The sequence below is a fragment of the Schistocerca piceifrons genome, chromosome 1, assembly GCF_021461385.2.
Source record: "Schistocerca piceifrons isolate TAMUIC-IGC-003096 chromosome 1, iqSchPice1.1, whole genome shotgun sequence".
Taxonomy (NCBI): Eukaryota; Metazoa; Arthropoda; class Insecta; order Orthoptera; family Acrididae; genus Schistocerca; species Schistocerca piceifrons.
In genome coordinates this window covers 891,176,623-891,191,492 of record NC_060138.1, presented here as the reverse complement: position 1 = coordinate 891,191,492, position 14,870 = coordinate 891,176,623, and the positions used below count along the sequence as shown (strand labels likewise).

General features: G+C 41.7%; 2 protein-coding genes across 2 annotated transcripts in view; one reads left to right on the top strand and one right to left on the bottom strand.

Moving 5' to 3' along the window:
- Window positions 1-14,870, top strand: part of LOC124716889 (PAX3- and PAX7-binding protein 1) — a 173,401-nt gene that overhangs the window by 66,868 nt on the left and 91,663 nt on the right. The window lies entirely within an intron of this gene.
- LOC124716905 overlaps window positions 4,829-14,870 on the bottom strand; it is an 811,449-nt gene continuing 801,407 nt past the window's right edge. Inside the window, exons 4-6 of the mRNA XM_047243468.1 lie at window positions 13,304-13,394; window positions 6,507-6,792; window positions 4,829-5,833 (exon numbers count right to left, since the gene is read on the bottom strand). Coding sequence (XP_047099424.1) covers window positions 5,666-5,833; window positions 6,507-6,792; window positions 13,304-13,394 — 545 coding nt within the window. The 3' untranslated portion in view covers window positions 4,829-5,665. The remainder of the gene's footprint in view (window positions 5,834-6,506; window positions 6,793-13,303; window positions 13,395-14,870) is intronic.

Below are 14,870 nucleotides of genomic sequence, written 5' to 3'. Positions count from 1 at the left end.
TCGTGGTCAGAGTCCACATCCGTCCCTGGAAATGTCTTACAATTTGAAGCCTGGTTCCTGAATCTCTGTCTTACCATCTATCTGAAACCTTCTGGTGTCTGCAGGTCTCTTCCATGTACACAACCTTCTTTCATGGTTCTTAAACCAAGTGTTAGTGATGATTAAGTTATGCTGTGTGGAAAATTCTACCACACGGCTTCCTCTTTCGTTCCTCACTCCCAGTCTATATCCACTTACCACTCTTCCCATTCCTACTATCGAATTTCAGTCCCCCATGACCATTAAATTCTCATCTACCTTTACTATCTGAAAAATTTGTCTTATCTCATTATACATATCTTCAATCTCTTCGTCATCTGCAGAGCTAATTGTCATATAAACTTGTACTACTGTGTTAAGCATGGGCTTCATGTGAATCTTGGCTACAACAATGCATTCACCATGATGCTCGTAGGAGCTTATATGCGTTCCTATTTTCTTATTCATTATTAAACCTACTCCTGCATTATCCCTATTTGATTCTGTATTTATAACCCTGTATTCACCAAACCAGAATTTCTGTTCCTCCTGACACCGAACTTCACTAATTCACACTATATCTAACTTTAACCTATCCATTTCCCTTTTTAAATTTTTTAACCTACCTGCCCGATTAAGGCATCTGACATTCCACCCTCTGAGCCGTAGAATGCCTGTTTTGTTCTCCTGATAACAACGTCCTCGTGAGTAGTCCCCACCCGGACTCCAGAATATTTTACCCAAGAGGACGCCATTATCATTTTAACCATTGGGTAGAACTGCATGTCCTTGGGAAGAATTATGGTGCAGTTTCTCCTTGCTTTCAGCCATTTGCAGTACCAGCACAGCGATGCTGTTTTGGTTAATGTTACAAGGCCAGTTCAATCAATCATCCAAACTATTGCCCCTGGAACTACTGAAAAGACTTGCTGCCCCTCTTCAGGAATCACACGTTTTGTTTAGCCTCTTGACAGGTATCCCTCCATAGTGGTTGCACCTACGGTATGGCTGTCTGTATCATTTAGTCAAGCAAGCATCCCCCACCAACAGCAAGATCCATGTTTCATGGGGGAGGGGGTCTTATCCTAAGTGAAGCCATACATCATCTCACAAATTTCTAAATGTTTTCTCCTACAATGTGGGCAAACATGGGCTACTATACAAAACGAGATGAGTAGGTAGTCATGTACAATGGAAAAAACATATCAAACTGAATGAAAAGCAGCTCCCTCAGTAAATGTAACAACAATGAAGTACAGTGTATTGCCCATTTCAGTTTTCCTCTCCCACCTTCTTAACCTCTGCCCCCAACCTCTCCTCTCTCTCTCTCTCTCTCTCTCTCTCTCTCGCACGCGGCCACACACGCACACGCACACAACCACACACACACACACACACACACACACACACACACACACACACCAAAACTACATACAATTATTCTTTACTCTGCAGCAAAACAATTTTCACAAGCTGCGACATCGTCGCGAAAAAACACAGTGACCCGTATATGTCGGTCTTTAATGACCATCATCAGATCTGTCTCAGGACTTTGATTTTATAAGACAGATCTGATGACGGTCATTAAAGACCGAAACCGGTAATCTGTGAAACAGAAAAGATTGTGACCATAGACATAAATTAAAGGAAACTTATTGCGAAACAATTTATTTATATATCTTGTGACCAGTTTCCAGCTAATAATTCAGTAATAATAAATTTTAAAATTTTGTGGTTTCTTTTTTAAATACATATTTGGCTCGTGATTCTTGCCTCATATGATTCAACTGTTATCCTCTGCAACCCATCCCCAGTGTCTTTTCCTCTCTTTTGTTGTAGTGTCCAGATATGGGACCTCTCACTTGAATGATCTCGTCTTGATATAAACTGTTGAAGGCAAATTGCTTATTGTATGCAGTTGATAATATTTATTGTGAATATGTGTCCAGAGTTTAATTGTTCGACAACAGCCATGGTTTTTTCCCCCTCAAATTACAGTATTAGCTGAATTTATATATGAAGATCTCAAAACTGGGCATTATTTAAGTTACATACGCCAACTGTCTTATCTTGTATGGTACTTGGCCATGATGACACAACATTTGGGCAGATTTTTAGACTTTTGTGTTCTGTTTAGTAGGCAAAAAGGAATTAGAGGTACAGCAAAAGGTAAAATAAATGAAAAATAGTAATTATGGCCAGATTAGAAAAATGCAATTGTCATAGTCAAATTCCCTGTTTGCCCTAATGATTCTGTACTCCTTTTTCTCTCCATATAATCTCTTAATAGTTATTGTTGCTGAATTTAATCTTAAAATTTGTTTTTGTGCATCATGACCTTAGCAGCCAGAGATGTGTGTAAGTTGCATTTTTCGCACGTGCTTGTGTGTGTGTGTGTGTGTGTGTGTGTGAGTGTGTGTGTGTATTTTCAACAGAGGCCTTGTTGACCAAAAGCTCACTTTCTGACAACCTTTTTGTTGTGCATATCTGCGACACAGCATCTCTGCTGTATGCATTGCAGATGCTTTTCATTTCCCTTCCATTTTTTGTTCATGAACATTAAAATTTTGTGGTTATCTAATATTTCTTATAGTATAGCTTCCCATAGAGTTTGAAAATCCTGTCTTTGCTGAGAATATTCACTTTCTATGAGCCATTGAGTTCTGTAGGTATATGCATCTATGTCATTGTAACAATGGTTTTTTTCGTTTTTATTGTTTTTGTTTACAGTGGAAAATCATATATGCATTGTTGTGTGTTGCAAGTCCAGTTGCACAAATAACATAACAAAAATCGGTAACACACAGTTCATAATTCAAAGACAGCAGCAACACAGTCCCACATTTTTTCTGCAGAAGTATTTCTTTCGGTGCATATTCACTCAAAAATGGGAAATGTCAGGCTTGTGATACTTAACTTCTTCAGTTATTCTGTTAGAAGGTACCACTGAGTGTAACTGAGCAACTTGCAAACTTTACCATTAAGCTATGATCATCATCTTCCACCAGAACTTTCCATCACCATATTTTCACTTCACAGGCGTGTGTTTGTGTCGTCATCATCATCATCCCCCCCCCCCCCCTCTCTCTCTCTCTCTCGTCTCTCTCTCTCTCTCTCTCTTCTCTCTCTCTTCTCACACACACACACACACACCACACACACACTTCCACAATATTTTGTGACCGAATTATTGTATTTAAGTCTGGAATATCTTACAATAGATTCTATATACATGAACTTGTTTAGGAACTGATTACAAAGGACTGCAGTGTGATTTTTTTTACACTTCTGCAGAAAATCACATTTAATACACTGTGGATTTGTAAAACAAGCTGGTGTTTCAGTTGATATTATGTCTCCATTCCTGATTGCAGCCATCGTCATTGTTTATCTTCTGCAATATTTCAAGGTTTATGAGTTTTCCCTTCAGTATAGAGAAAGGATACAAATCACAGCAATAAATTTTTTTACGAAATGAATAAAAACTTCATATCAGCTTAATGAAACTGTTCAGTTATCTATCTGTAGTCATATCACACATACCATTGCTTAGCACAGAACTAAAATCAGGGAACTTGTCAGCTGTTTGACACTGCAGTAGTTGAAATAAATTTCAGAAGTTGTAGGCCTCTAGAGAGCCAGTCATATGCTGTAGCTGAAAGCTAGCCACAGTACAAAATAATATTTTAATCCCAGTCACTATCCATCATGTCATGTGTAAAAGTATGTCATACCAGTATTGTGGCTTTATGTAAAGTGACTTTCCCACTTACCTTTAGTTAATGATCTCATTAAAATTTCTGTAGTTGAGACACAGTAAGTAGTGTAACCTGACTGTCTGAATGAAGAGCAGTGGTTCACTCCAAGGAAAAAAGGATACTGAAGTGGTGATATTTTCACATCATAATGGTCATATGTCTCCGTTTGCCTTGGTAAGTATAGTCAGTATAATGTGCCAGTGTGTGGGGGGGAGAGTGCCATTTTGTAGCTATTCTCTCTCTCCCCCGCCCCCCCCCCCCCCCCCCCTCCCTCCCTCCATCACAGTTACAAAAAATGTAGTTTCATATTCAATAAATTTCCTCTGTAATTGTGCAAAAAGGGGAGGGCAAGAATACTGTTAAATTTGTAGTAAGATTTGTCAAAAAGAAATGTTATTTAAATGTCATGTGGCATCCAGTGTTGTTAAGGTGAGTCGTGTGGAGGTTTATTTCAAAACAAGTAGTTCTCTGTTGTGTCATGCTTAATGGGCTCTTCCATGGAGTGCTCAGTGTACAAGTCGAATTGAAAAATACTGTTTTCTTAATGTAACAGGCCAACTCAAATAACTGTATTAAACTGCAACACATTGTGGAGAATACCTATATAGTACCCACTGGATATTATTTTCCAGGAAATGCAAACTGTCCTGTCATGTGATGGTCTGCAGCATTCTGTTAATTGAGAGGTGTACTGTAACACTACAAAACTTTGATCATTTAAGCTCATGTGGCACAGCAGCAGCCTAGTTGCTGTATAACAATTCAAATATCCTTTGAACTGTCATACACTAAATGAAATGTTATGCTCATGACAGTGGTGTACTACATTAATCACCAAATGCATTGGAATGAATCTCAAAGTAAGACCTGAAACACTTAATGGTCAGATTAAACATGGTTGTACTAGCCCCTACTTAACTGTATTTTTTGCAAGAGTATCTGACTGATGAGGTGTTGAAAGAGCATCAATTCACATTAACCCATGTTAGTTTTCTCTCCCAAGGTAATAAACAGCACAAATTGTTGAGGACTGGATATTGTAAACATATGTGCAATATTAACATTTTATTTATTCTCATTGATGGATGGAATGGTTGACATGAATGACTCAGATCATAAATTTCAAATGATGTTCAATATAGGACAGATCTAAATTTTAAAACTGGTGTATATACTGCCATAGAATACTGAACAAGTTCCATCTATTTGATAACATTTGCCATTCTTTATCACAAAACAGTTTTAGTTCACATTTTGGCAGACACTGTCACCATGTCTATTTTAAATTAAAATTTAACTTAGTCCTTACTATTTACAGTTTATTGACTATAATAACTTAGTGGTCAGTTGGCATGGGAAGAATGGATTCCTATTCTTATCAGGGATTTTCAGCACTTTCAACAAAGTTTAGAAAGGTACAACTGTCCCTGAGAGAAATCACAACTGACATTGCCATTAATTTCTAAAATGCAACAAGGCATTTAATAGAAAATATTTTGGAATTAAACAGCTATGAAATACTTCAGACAATAAATGCGACAATCTTGATTTACAAGTAAACACTTTCTGCAGTCCATTGTAATCAGGATAAACAAGCTCAATATGAGCTGACAGTCAATGATTTCCTGCCACACCAACTGAATATGCAGTTCACAGTTCAGACAAGTGGGCAGAATAATACTTTACAAACATATCACATATTTACAGTTTCATAATATCATGGTTTGAAAGGCCATATTGGTATGTAGTACAACAGACTCAACTGTCTTTTTGGTTTGACATTTGCACAGTATTTGAACATGACTAAAAAAGCTTCGTTCGCACTGAGATGCAGACACAGCTAAGCGCCAGAAACCTGCACTTTGCAGTCCATTATATATCTAATAGTATTAATATACATAGATTTGTTTCAACTGGTCCCGAAGTTCTGCAGGTATTGTGTACACTTCATTGGCAGGTTTCCTCTTCACAAGGCGTCTCCATCTGCCTCTCAGGTTTTTCCTAAATCCTCTGCAGATTCCGGGTTGACCAGCAGGGAGGGTGTGTACGAGCGGGTCCTGTAAAATACAACATTAAACTTACATGAGTTTAAACATCATTGTGACCTATCCAATAATATCGAGTTTTTAACGCAACTATCAAAATAAACACTGAACGAAATTCTTGTAAAAATTTGTCTCGCCCCATCGTTTCAAGTAAAAACGCATAAGCAGGTAATATAATTCTATATTGATTGTTACTTTGATAACCTGTCTGTGTAGTACGTTACTTTAGAAACCTGATTGTTTTTGTTTACATTTATCATGCGGTAATTCTATTCTATAATCCAAGCGAGCGTGAGTAGGCCAACAGCTGTTCGAGCGCATACTTCACATACTAATAGCACAGTACTTAATGAAAGTATTCATTCCCTCGTGGCAAAACACACTTTCAGATTTCATAACGTGGTAAACGTTACTTATAACGTAATTTTCTATCACACTGAATTCACATTGGCTATTCAGGTTACGAAAGCCATGTCAATAACACTTTCACATCACTTATAACTGAACGATTCGTTTCTGAACTCCCACAATTGTCTTCACCAGTAAAACAATGCGACATGGAACACCCAGCTATGCATTCATTATACACAGCCGCCTCTGGCCAACAACATACGGTATTGCACCCACTCACGCTAGCGCGGAAACATCATTGTTAAAGACTACGCTACAAAAATTGCATATCTACCTGGTTGTTGCTGTACAGCGAGTAGGGTGGTGGAAATTGCCACAGAAACTGCGGAGGGTAGACTGTTGTCGTTGCTGTGCTCCCAGGGCAGGCCTCGGGTGGCGGCAGGATGGTAGTTGTCACCTGGGCAGACACCGTAGCGACAGATTGGCAGTTGAGGTGATTCACAGCTGTTATCTGCGTCGTCGTTGTCGTCGTCGTCGTCGCTGCTGCTGCTGCTGCTGCTGCGACGCCCACAGGATGCCGCGGCGGCGGGCTCTGGTTGTCATCTCTCTTCCGCAGTTTGCTGCGGGCCAGACGCAAGGTAGAAACGGATGAGTTTGGTCCAATCATCTTCTCGATTTTCTTCCCGGGCTTCAGGATGAAAGCTAGCAGCTTGCTGGCTAACGTGCTCTTTTGAGAAGGCGTCTTGGCGGTATTTAGAACCACGCGAAAGTGTAAACTGGCTGGCAGTGCCTAGCCTGTTTAGTTTATAATGAGACGAGACCGCGGGCGTCGAATCACTGTTGCATCTACAACTGTTGACGGTTCACACGACGAACAACGACCGAACAATAACAACAGCACTTAAGACCTGACTTGGGCTGAGCCAACACAACAGCAAACACCGTACGGCGAGCTGCGGCGTGCGCTCACAACCGTTGAGCGAGGCCCATCTAAACTACTAGCACCGTCCCGCACTCGTTTTAAACCGGAGGTCTGACGTCACAGACACGTGCCTCCCATTGGCTGGCGGAGCGGTGGAGGGGGCGGCCAGCCTCTATCTAGCGAGACTGCGCAGAGGAAAAACAAGCGCAGCAGCGTCACTGGCGCAAGGGAAGTACGCGATTTCTTCTAAACTGACGAATAGAAAGGTTTTAATATCGTATGTACAGACTTTCGAGGCTCCATAATCAGTTTTCTAGTGTCACCTCCAATGCTTCTTCATGCTGTGACTAGCAATGTTTCGTAATAATTTTTAACTTTCTAACCCAGTAATGGTTTTTTGGTATTTATTTATGAAAGGTGTAAATGTTTACGCACATGTAAACTAGAACCTTACATAAAATCATCATTTTCAGTTAGTAAGAACAGATGCATAATCGCGTACATAGAACGAGATGTTACAGGTTGCCGTTGCTGTAGTGCGTACTACATGTGAGTTGAGAGTTCCGCACAGGTTAGACCTAGGATCTCTTGAGTGTATTTATCATGACTTTCCAAGTCTGTCAATGTACTGCGTGTATGAGAAATTACAAGTTTTTGATTCGAAATATTGGTATAATTATTGCAAGTCAGGCTGGAGGAAAGCTATCACACTCCATAGACCTGTACTACATTGTAAAGTGTCTACTAGGCTTTTATTACACTGTGTAATATCTTTGTCAGATATCTTTTATAAAATTTATTTTATACATTCTTCGACGGTGTACTTTGAGTTCTTTTATCACATCTTTGTAAAAATTTGTGTGTTCGTAGCTTTGACAGTGCAATAAGGATCATATGACCATCCCCAGAAAACCACAGTAACGTCGAAAATCGGCATTAAACTACTTATTTTAGCTTAGTGCTTCTTTTAACTTTAGCTTCTACCTTGTGTTAAGGCAGTTCTTGAACCCAACGTATACGTAAAACTTATAATGAATATCATCATCGTCAGTCATTTGCACCTACTGCTGGATGAAGGACTGCTTGATTTGTAACGAAAATGCCACCTCCAGTGTTTCAGTTTGCCTGTCCACTGCAGTATTTCAAGCGTACTGGAACATTTGTTTCTTAATTTTTTTAATATACGGAACTGACGGGACTCGAGTGTAGGAATGCGCTATATTTTCTGTTGAAGCATCTGTGAGAGGGTGCTTTTGGTATTAGCGCTGCAGACCCAACCATAGTTCCATCTCCGCGCGCGGTTGCCTTGTTGGTCCCAGGAGAGGCGATCTGGCCGCTCAGCCTTCGTATCAGGCAGTTCAAACGCATCTGCACGGCTGTAGCTTACATGGATGGTTGCATACGCGCAGTAATCGTGCCAGCACATTATTTCATGTTGTCCCCAAGCATTTCTTTTTCCCTTTTTGACAGAGGTGAACAGTTGCGGTCTGAGTCCTACAACTGTCGCCGACCTCGCTAAGCAGTGTCGTCGAGCGAGTTTCACAGTATCGCAGACAGGCGCCTCCTGATAGGCGCGCCGTCCAGCAGATAACCGTCGCAAACTGCCATGTCCGTACAGTACTGTGCTATGGATTGGACCTGGAAGTCGACCGGGTGGTAGAAATGTGGAAAAATCGCAGTATTATGAAGTACTGAAATTGGCAAATAATTTGCCGTTATTGCGTTTAAAACTTTTAGAGAACGGGAAATCCGAATTCTAGAGCGATCATTTAATACAAACAGCATTAATACTAAGTAGCCGCGGAAGGTGTAATTTAAAGGCTGTGAAGAAATCGTATATGGAGCTATTGTCAGTTTCTCGAGGACTGTTTTGTGATGAACACTGCAGACAACTCGTATACCAAAAATATCCGTAACACGTCTGGCGATTACAATCTACAAGGGCAGCGTTTACTGTTTTCTTTACCAGATAACGGCTATCGAAATGTTGCTATTAAACTTGGTCCTTTTCAGTACCTCTGGGCACCAGTATGTCGCTTTCGTGATAAATAAATCTTTACGACAGAGAAACCCTAGCACAAAACCCAAGTTCGGACAACCTTCGAATGAGTGGTCTCCTTCATGCATCCGTTGACAGTTCAGCATGTTACAGTTCTTCCTCCGCACTATTACCTGTCGTCACATACCACTATTTTTGAGTCTTCTTTTCAGGTTTGTCCGCCTCAGTGTTTCTATTTATAGGCATCGTAGGAGTGACAGCAGAAAGCGGTTCCATGAAAGCTAGGTTAACCTACGACAGACTCTTCAGGATCGGCTTCCTCCGAATACGTAAAGAAGTTCCGATTGATCGAACAGCTTGTGTGCCGACGTTGCACGCCAGTTCACTCTACAAAATTACTGGATATTATCAACTTGGTTACGATAGACGCTAGGTTTGTCTGGGAGCGGGCAGCGACGTCACAACAAGACTGGGGTACTTTTTCGTGCGTCGGTGTGTACAAACATTGGGATCGTGGCGCAAATGTGTCCTCTGTGTATCGGCGTCCGTTGCGCAGATGAAGAAACAGGCGTGTAAGTGGTGACGTAACAGGCGGCGGCGCCTTCGCCGAACTTGTGACGCCTGCGAGGTGTTCCCCGTGAGGCCCGCGGGAAACTTCCTGCCGGAGATTTCGGTATGCACGCTCAGCGAGTCGCTCGCTACAATTGTCGATCAGTAGTTATGTCAAGGAGCTGTTGCTGCCGATGGATGGAAATAGCGTTTTTAGTACTGTGTCAAAGTGTCGATCATCTCGACTTCTATCCGGAGTAAAAGGTGGGAACATCATGGAGAAACAAAAACATTTGTGAACTTTATCAACCAGTATACCGAGCAGCGCTGAGAAGATGCAAGCGTTGTGCTTCGGTAAGTTTAGGATAGGATGGGTTTTGTTTTACGTTTCTGCATGTGTAGTACACAGTCTAAACACCCCAGGGCAATATGAAACTAAAGGAACTTTCTGTAAGACGCAGGCCTATGTGCTTTATCGTCGGCCTGAGGTGTCATTCGAGGGTCATCTGTTCCTCATAGCTGTCTCGCAGTCGACGAGGCTGTCATTCAAAACAGGAGTCTGTACTTAACCTTCAAGTAGCTTTTCATCTACCCTCAATATGGTGAAAGAGCCCTGTTACAGTCTTTCCACCAGTTGAAAATCATTGGAAATTACAGGGTCAGAACCTTGCAATGACCGTGCAACTACGTTGCAACAATCGTATTATCTCATACTCAATTAACTGGTGTTTTATTTGTCCCCAGAGTATGTGAAAAGACGTTAGAGCCTGAAGAAATAAAATGTTGCTTCGGCAAAGTAGTAGTTGCACAGTGCCTCCGCGAACTTATCGTCCACACATTTAGATGGTTTCTTTGCATATATTTTACTTTCAGCTACAGCAAATCAATGTGCGGTGCATTGCCGTACGTGGAGACTCTCGACAACTTCGAACTTTTGTGATGCTGTTTTTTGCTTCTCTTTGTGCAGTTAATTGTACAGTTTCATCTTTCTGCTATGAACAATGACAGTACGCTTCTAAACGTATAAAATTTGCTGTACTTGCATTATCAGAATCTGTCACTACTATTCTTCGACCGTGCTTTTGCTGCAAGGCGTCTATCGATTGCCGTATCTGCTTTTTAGTACGCTGGAATGTATTTATGAAGTGAGGTAATATTTTCAAGAAATGCTGCGGAGTGTCTTGAAAACTTAATAGTGTATTGAACCGTACTTTTGAAGAGAGTGTCTGTGTTTCGCAACAAAATCAAAGTTCGGTAACGAATTAATTGGAAAAAAGTGATAGATGTTGATTTACACGGCGTAGATGACAAGCTTTCCGTGTGTCTGCGATGACGTTTCAGTGACTTACAGTGAGATAATTGGTTCGCAGTGGTAATCTTAAGACGCTTAGGGAGAATCTGGTTAATTGATTGAAGCTTCTTTTAAGCAGTGTCTTTTTGAAAACGTTAAATTCTTTTATAAAGTTTTGGGACAGTTTAGTTATCAGCAAACTGAAGGCCAGAGACGTAACTATTAAGGTTGGCAGAAGAGCAGGCTCTTCTGGTTGCAGTGGCGACAGTCTAACGTACCGTCTGTACGGACGCGGGCAGAAAGTGCAGTGGCCGCTGTGTATTTGCGCTGGTGTCTGTCGGCGGGCGGAGCTGACTCAGGGGAGGGAGCTGTCTATTTCTGGCGAACCGATGCGATCCGGGCACAGCGCAACTCGCAGACCAAGCTTTATGTAAAAATCGGGCACGTCGGAGAGGCCAGAGTTGTTAGCTGGTTCCTCTGCCGAGTCTGCACATCAACGCGTCAACGTCCTTGGTAGGCCTACATAGTCTGTGCGATATCGTCACGTGCCCTGCGTAAAATTTTGCAGGAAGATGCATGAATACGTAATTAGCGCTCATCCCCCCTCCTCCTCCCATAACACACACACACAAAGCGCACGGGTAAACCTAGCGGCCAACGTGGCCAAGGCTATAGAAACCATCAGTTCTGTCCTTTTTCTCTTGACTAGCGATATTGTTGTGCCGGCCGCGGTGGCCGTGCGGTTCTAGGCGCTTCAGTCCGGAACCGCGGGACTGCTACGGTCGCAGGTTCGAATGCTGCCTCGGGCATGGATGTGTGTGATGTCCTTAGGTTAGTTAGGTTTAAGCAGTTCTGAGTTCTAAGGGACTGATGACCTAAAATGTTAAGTCCCATAGTACTCAGAGCGATTTTTGATATTGTTGTGGTTGAGCAGGGTGAATTGTATGTCAGCATACAGGCAATTTCGCCGTGCGTTTCTTACTTACGTATACGGAGGAAGTTGTGTGTGTAAGGTGTGTTACCTAGCTTCCTATCGGGAACATAAGAGAAATTGTAATATTGTACCACAGAGCTCAACTACAGCCTTATTGTGATATCCCTGGGCGCAGTTCGATCACTTACGGGCCTTGGGGTGTCGATATGAACCTAAGCGGAAATTAGTGCAGTTCATGTTCAGAATTAGTCATGCGTAAGGATAGGGAGATAGGGCAGATGAAAAATTGTAGTAAGGTGTAACGGATCGATGATGGAAACCACTAATTCGCAGGACTTCCACGTACGTAAATTTGAGTTTTGGTCTAGAGTTTGGTCGTGATAAGAATTTATTCAGACCGAAAGAGTGACACGGGTTCTCTGAGACATTGTACAGAAAAAGCTTACTGGTAACGTTACGATAGCCGTTGTTTAATAAAAATTCTAACACTACATTGCCTCCTACAATAGCCACAACTTTCCTGCGTGAGTACCGATGCACTTCCTAGTCATTCATTTACGCTTTTTTTTTAGTCTCTGTTGTTCATTCCGTAGAAGGAGAGAATGTGAAATTATATTGAATTTTCTCATTATGAGAGTACTAAAGGGCGATCTGTTTCAATTGTTAAAAACCATTCGAAAGCCAAGATCGCAAAAAAATATTTTTTATTTAAGACAACCGGTTTCACACTCTTAGGTGTCATCTTCAGGTCTTCAACATTGTTTTTAGTAAAAGAAGTTTAAGGCCTGAAGACGACAGCTTGAATGGTTTTTAACAATGAAATTATATGTAATACTCCGGTGGTTCCTCCCCGACTGTCGCCCCGCCCGCTCTTATCCACGCACATACATTCTGTTTTATGAATTTTCGATGTCAAAGTACAGTAACCGATTTCGTTTCTGTTTACTGCTGATTTATCAACAGGGAAGGTTAGTAGAAGATGATATGTTGGTAGACCCTTGCACCATAGGCAGTTAAGCATTAACTGCCACGAGAAACAACTTGAGTCCGCTGGAAATCTATCGGAAGCTGTGTATGACTTTCGCATCTTCTGTGGGACGTCAATGGCGCTATCGTGAGCGTTTAATGTCAAGGGCACGACGCCGCCCCGCCCCACTGGAAACGTATCTGGCGCCTATCGAGCACTGGTGACGGTGGAAATTAAGTAACATATTTTGCATGTTTACCGAGTAACTAGGCACGAAAACAACTAAATTATACGGATAAGAAACTGATCGTCGAAGGATGGTCGATGGTTCTAAATCCGCGTAGCGTTTTTAGGAAAGAGCGTTAGCCAGCAACTGCAGAGCTGATCATCCATTTGCCCTGGAAAAGAATCGAGCGTACATCTAACTACTGATGTTCCGTTAGTATATATTGTCAGCTCCAGCACTCACCTGATGGTCAGAGCTAGCAGCACGATGATGAGTGCCACCAGGACCATGGCAATTAGCACACCACAGATCATGTACACAGTCTCGTTCGGATCTGTGAAACAGAAGAGAGGAAAGCGTAAATTAGTCACCGGTTTGGATACAAACTCTTTGCTGGCATGCTTAAAGGCTTAAGGTACATGTTTATAACAATTTTGGCATATGAAAACAAAGGCATCTCCTTATAAAACTTAGTAGTGTCTTTTGCTGCTATCGTAGGGATTATTACCTTTGATGATACGTACTTCTTTTTGCAAGGTACGGTTTTAAACAAGATCTTTTCTCTCTCCCATTTTTTTAAATTGTTTATTCGTTCCATTAAAACGTTTCGGACATTGATCTAACAGCTGGACATTGCAGTAAGATGTCCATGCATCAGAAATAAACAGTTAGGGTCATAATACAATGTAGTATCATAAAGATCGAGACTTTAATATTATTTTAATCACCGACTTGTAGTACATGTGCATGTATGTTGATTTCGAATAGGCAGAGGTATCGGGCACAGTCTCCTGTCACGTAAATTTCTATGAAAAGTATGCATCCGTAACTGTGTGTATGTACTTCGTCAGTACTGAGTGCTTCAGCCTGCGTTGTAATACGAGTAAATATGGGAGATTTAATGTGAATCGTGTACCTTTCTCTTGACCTGTCGTCCGATCATTGTGTGATCTAATATTAAGTGAAAATTAACGAGACAGAATTTCGGAAGAGTAGTGTAAGTTCGCCGTTAGTGCAATGACTTTAGTAGAGCCATTAAACTGCATAAAGAACATAATCCAGGTATTATAGCACCATGAAGCCCGAAAGGGCTGCTTGCTGCATTTGCGGTCTCGCTAGCCTCTAATGGCATCTGCTGATAATATCGGTACAGTTACTCGCAGGCTGGCTGCAAGGCATCGTAGGTGAAGGAGAGCAGAGCGTGGTCCAAACCAACTGAGCATCACAGTGCAGCGCAAAAACTGTCGCGTGTTTCACCTAACCTGTTTACGTATCCCGACTCAGTTGCAGGAAAGTTACACACACACACACACACACACACACACACACACTTCTCTTCAGTATATATACACACTGAAGGAAATGTGTAACTGTACTGCAACCCAATCGGGATTTTGATACGAATCGTGTTGTTAGATGAAAAACGCGACATTTTTTGCGGTACACTGTGATGTTCACTTAGTTTGAAGAACTCCCTGCTGTCTTTCCCCTGCGATGCCTTGCAGCCAGCCTGCGAGTAACTGTACCGATATTATCACTAGATGCCATTAGAGCCATCTCCGCTAGAGAGACCGCAAATGTAGCAGCAGCCCCTTCGGGCTGCATGTTGCAAGACTACCTGGTCTCTGTCCCCTACGCAGCTTAATGGCTTTACTGAAGTCATTAAACTAACGGTGAACATACAGTCCTCTTCCGAAATGCCTTCCCCTTATATCGTGAACCAGGGTCAATTTTCACCTAACAACACGCTACTGACGAAGCACACGACAGCTGCAGTGACACTGTTATAGATACTTCACATACAGGGTGT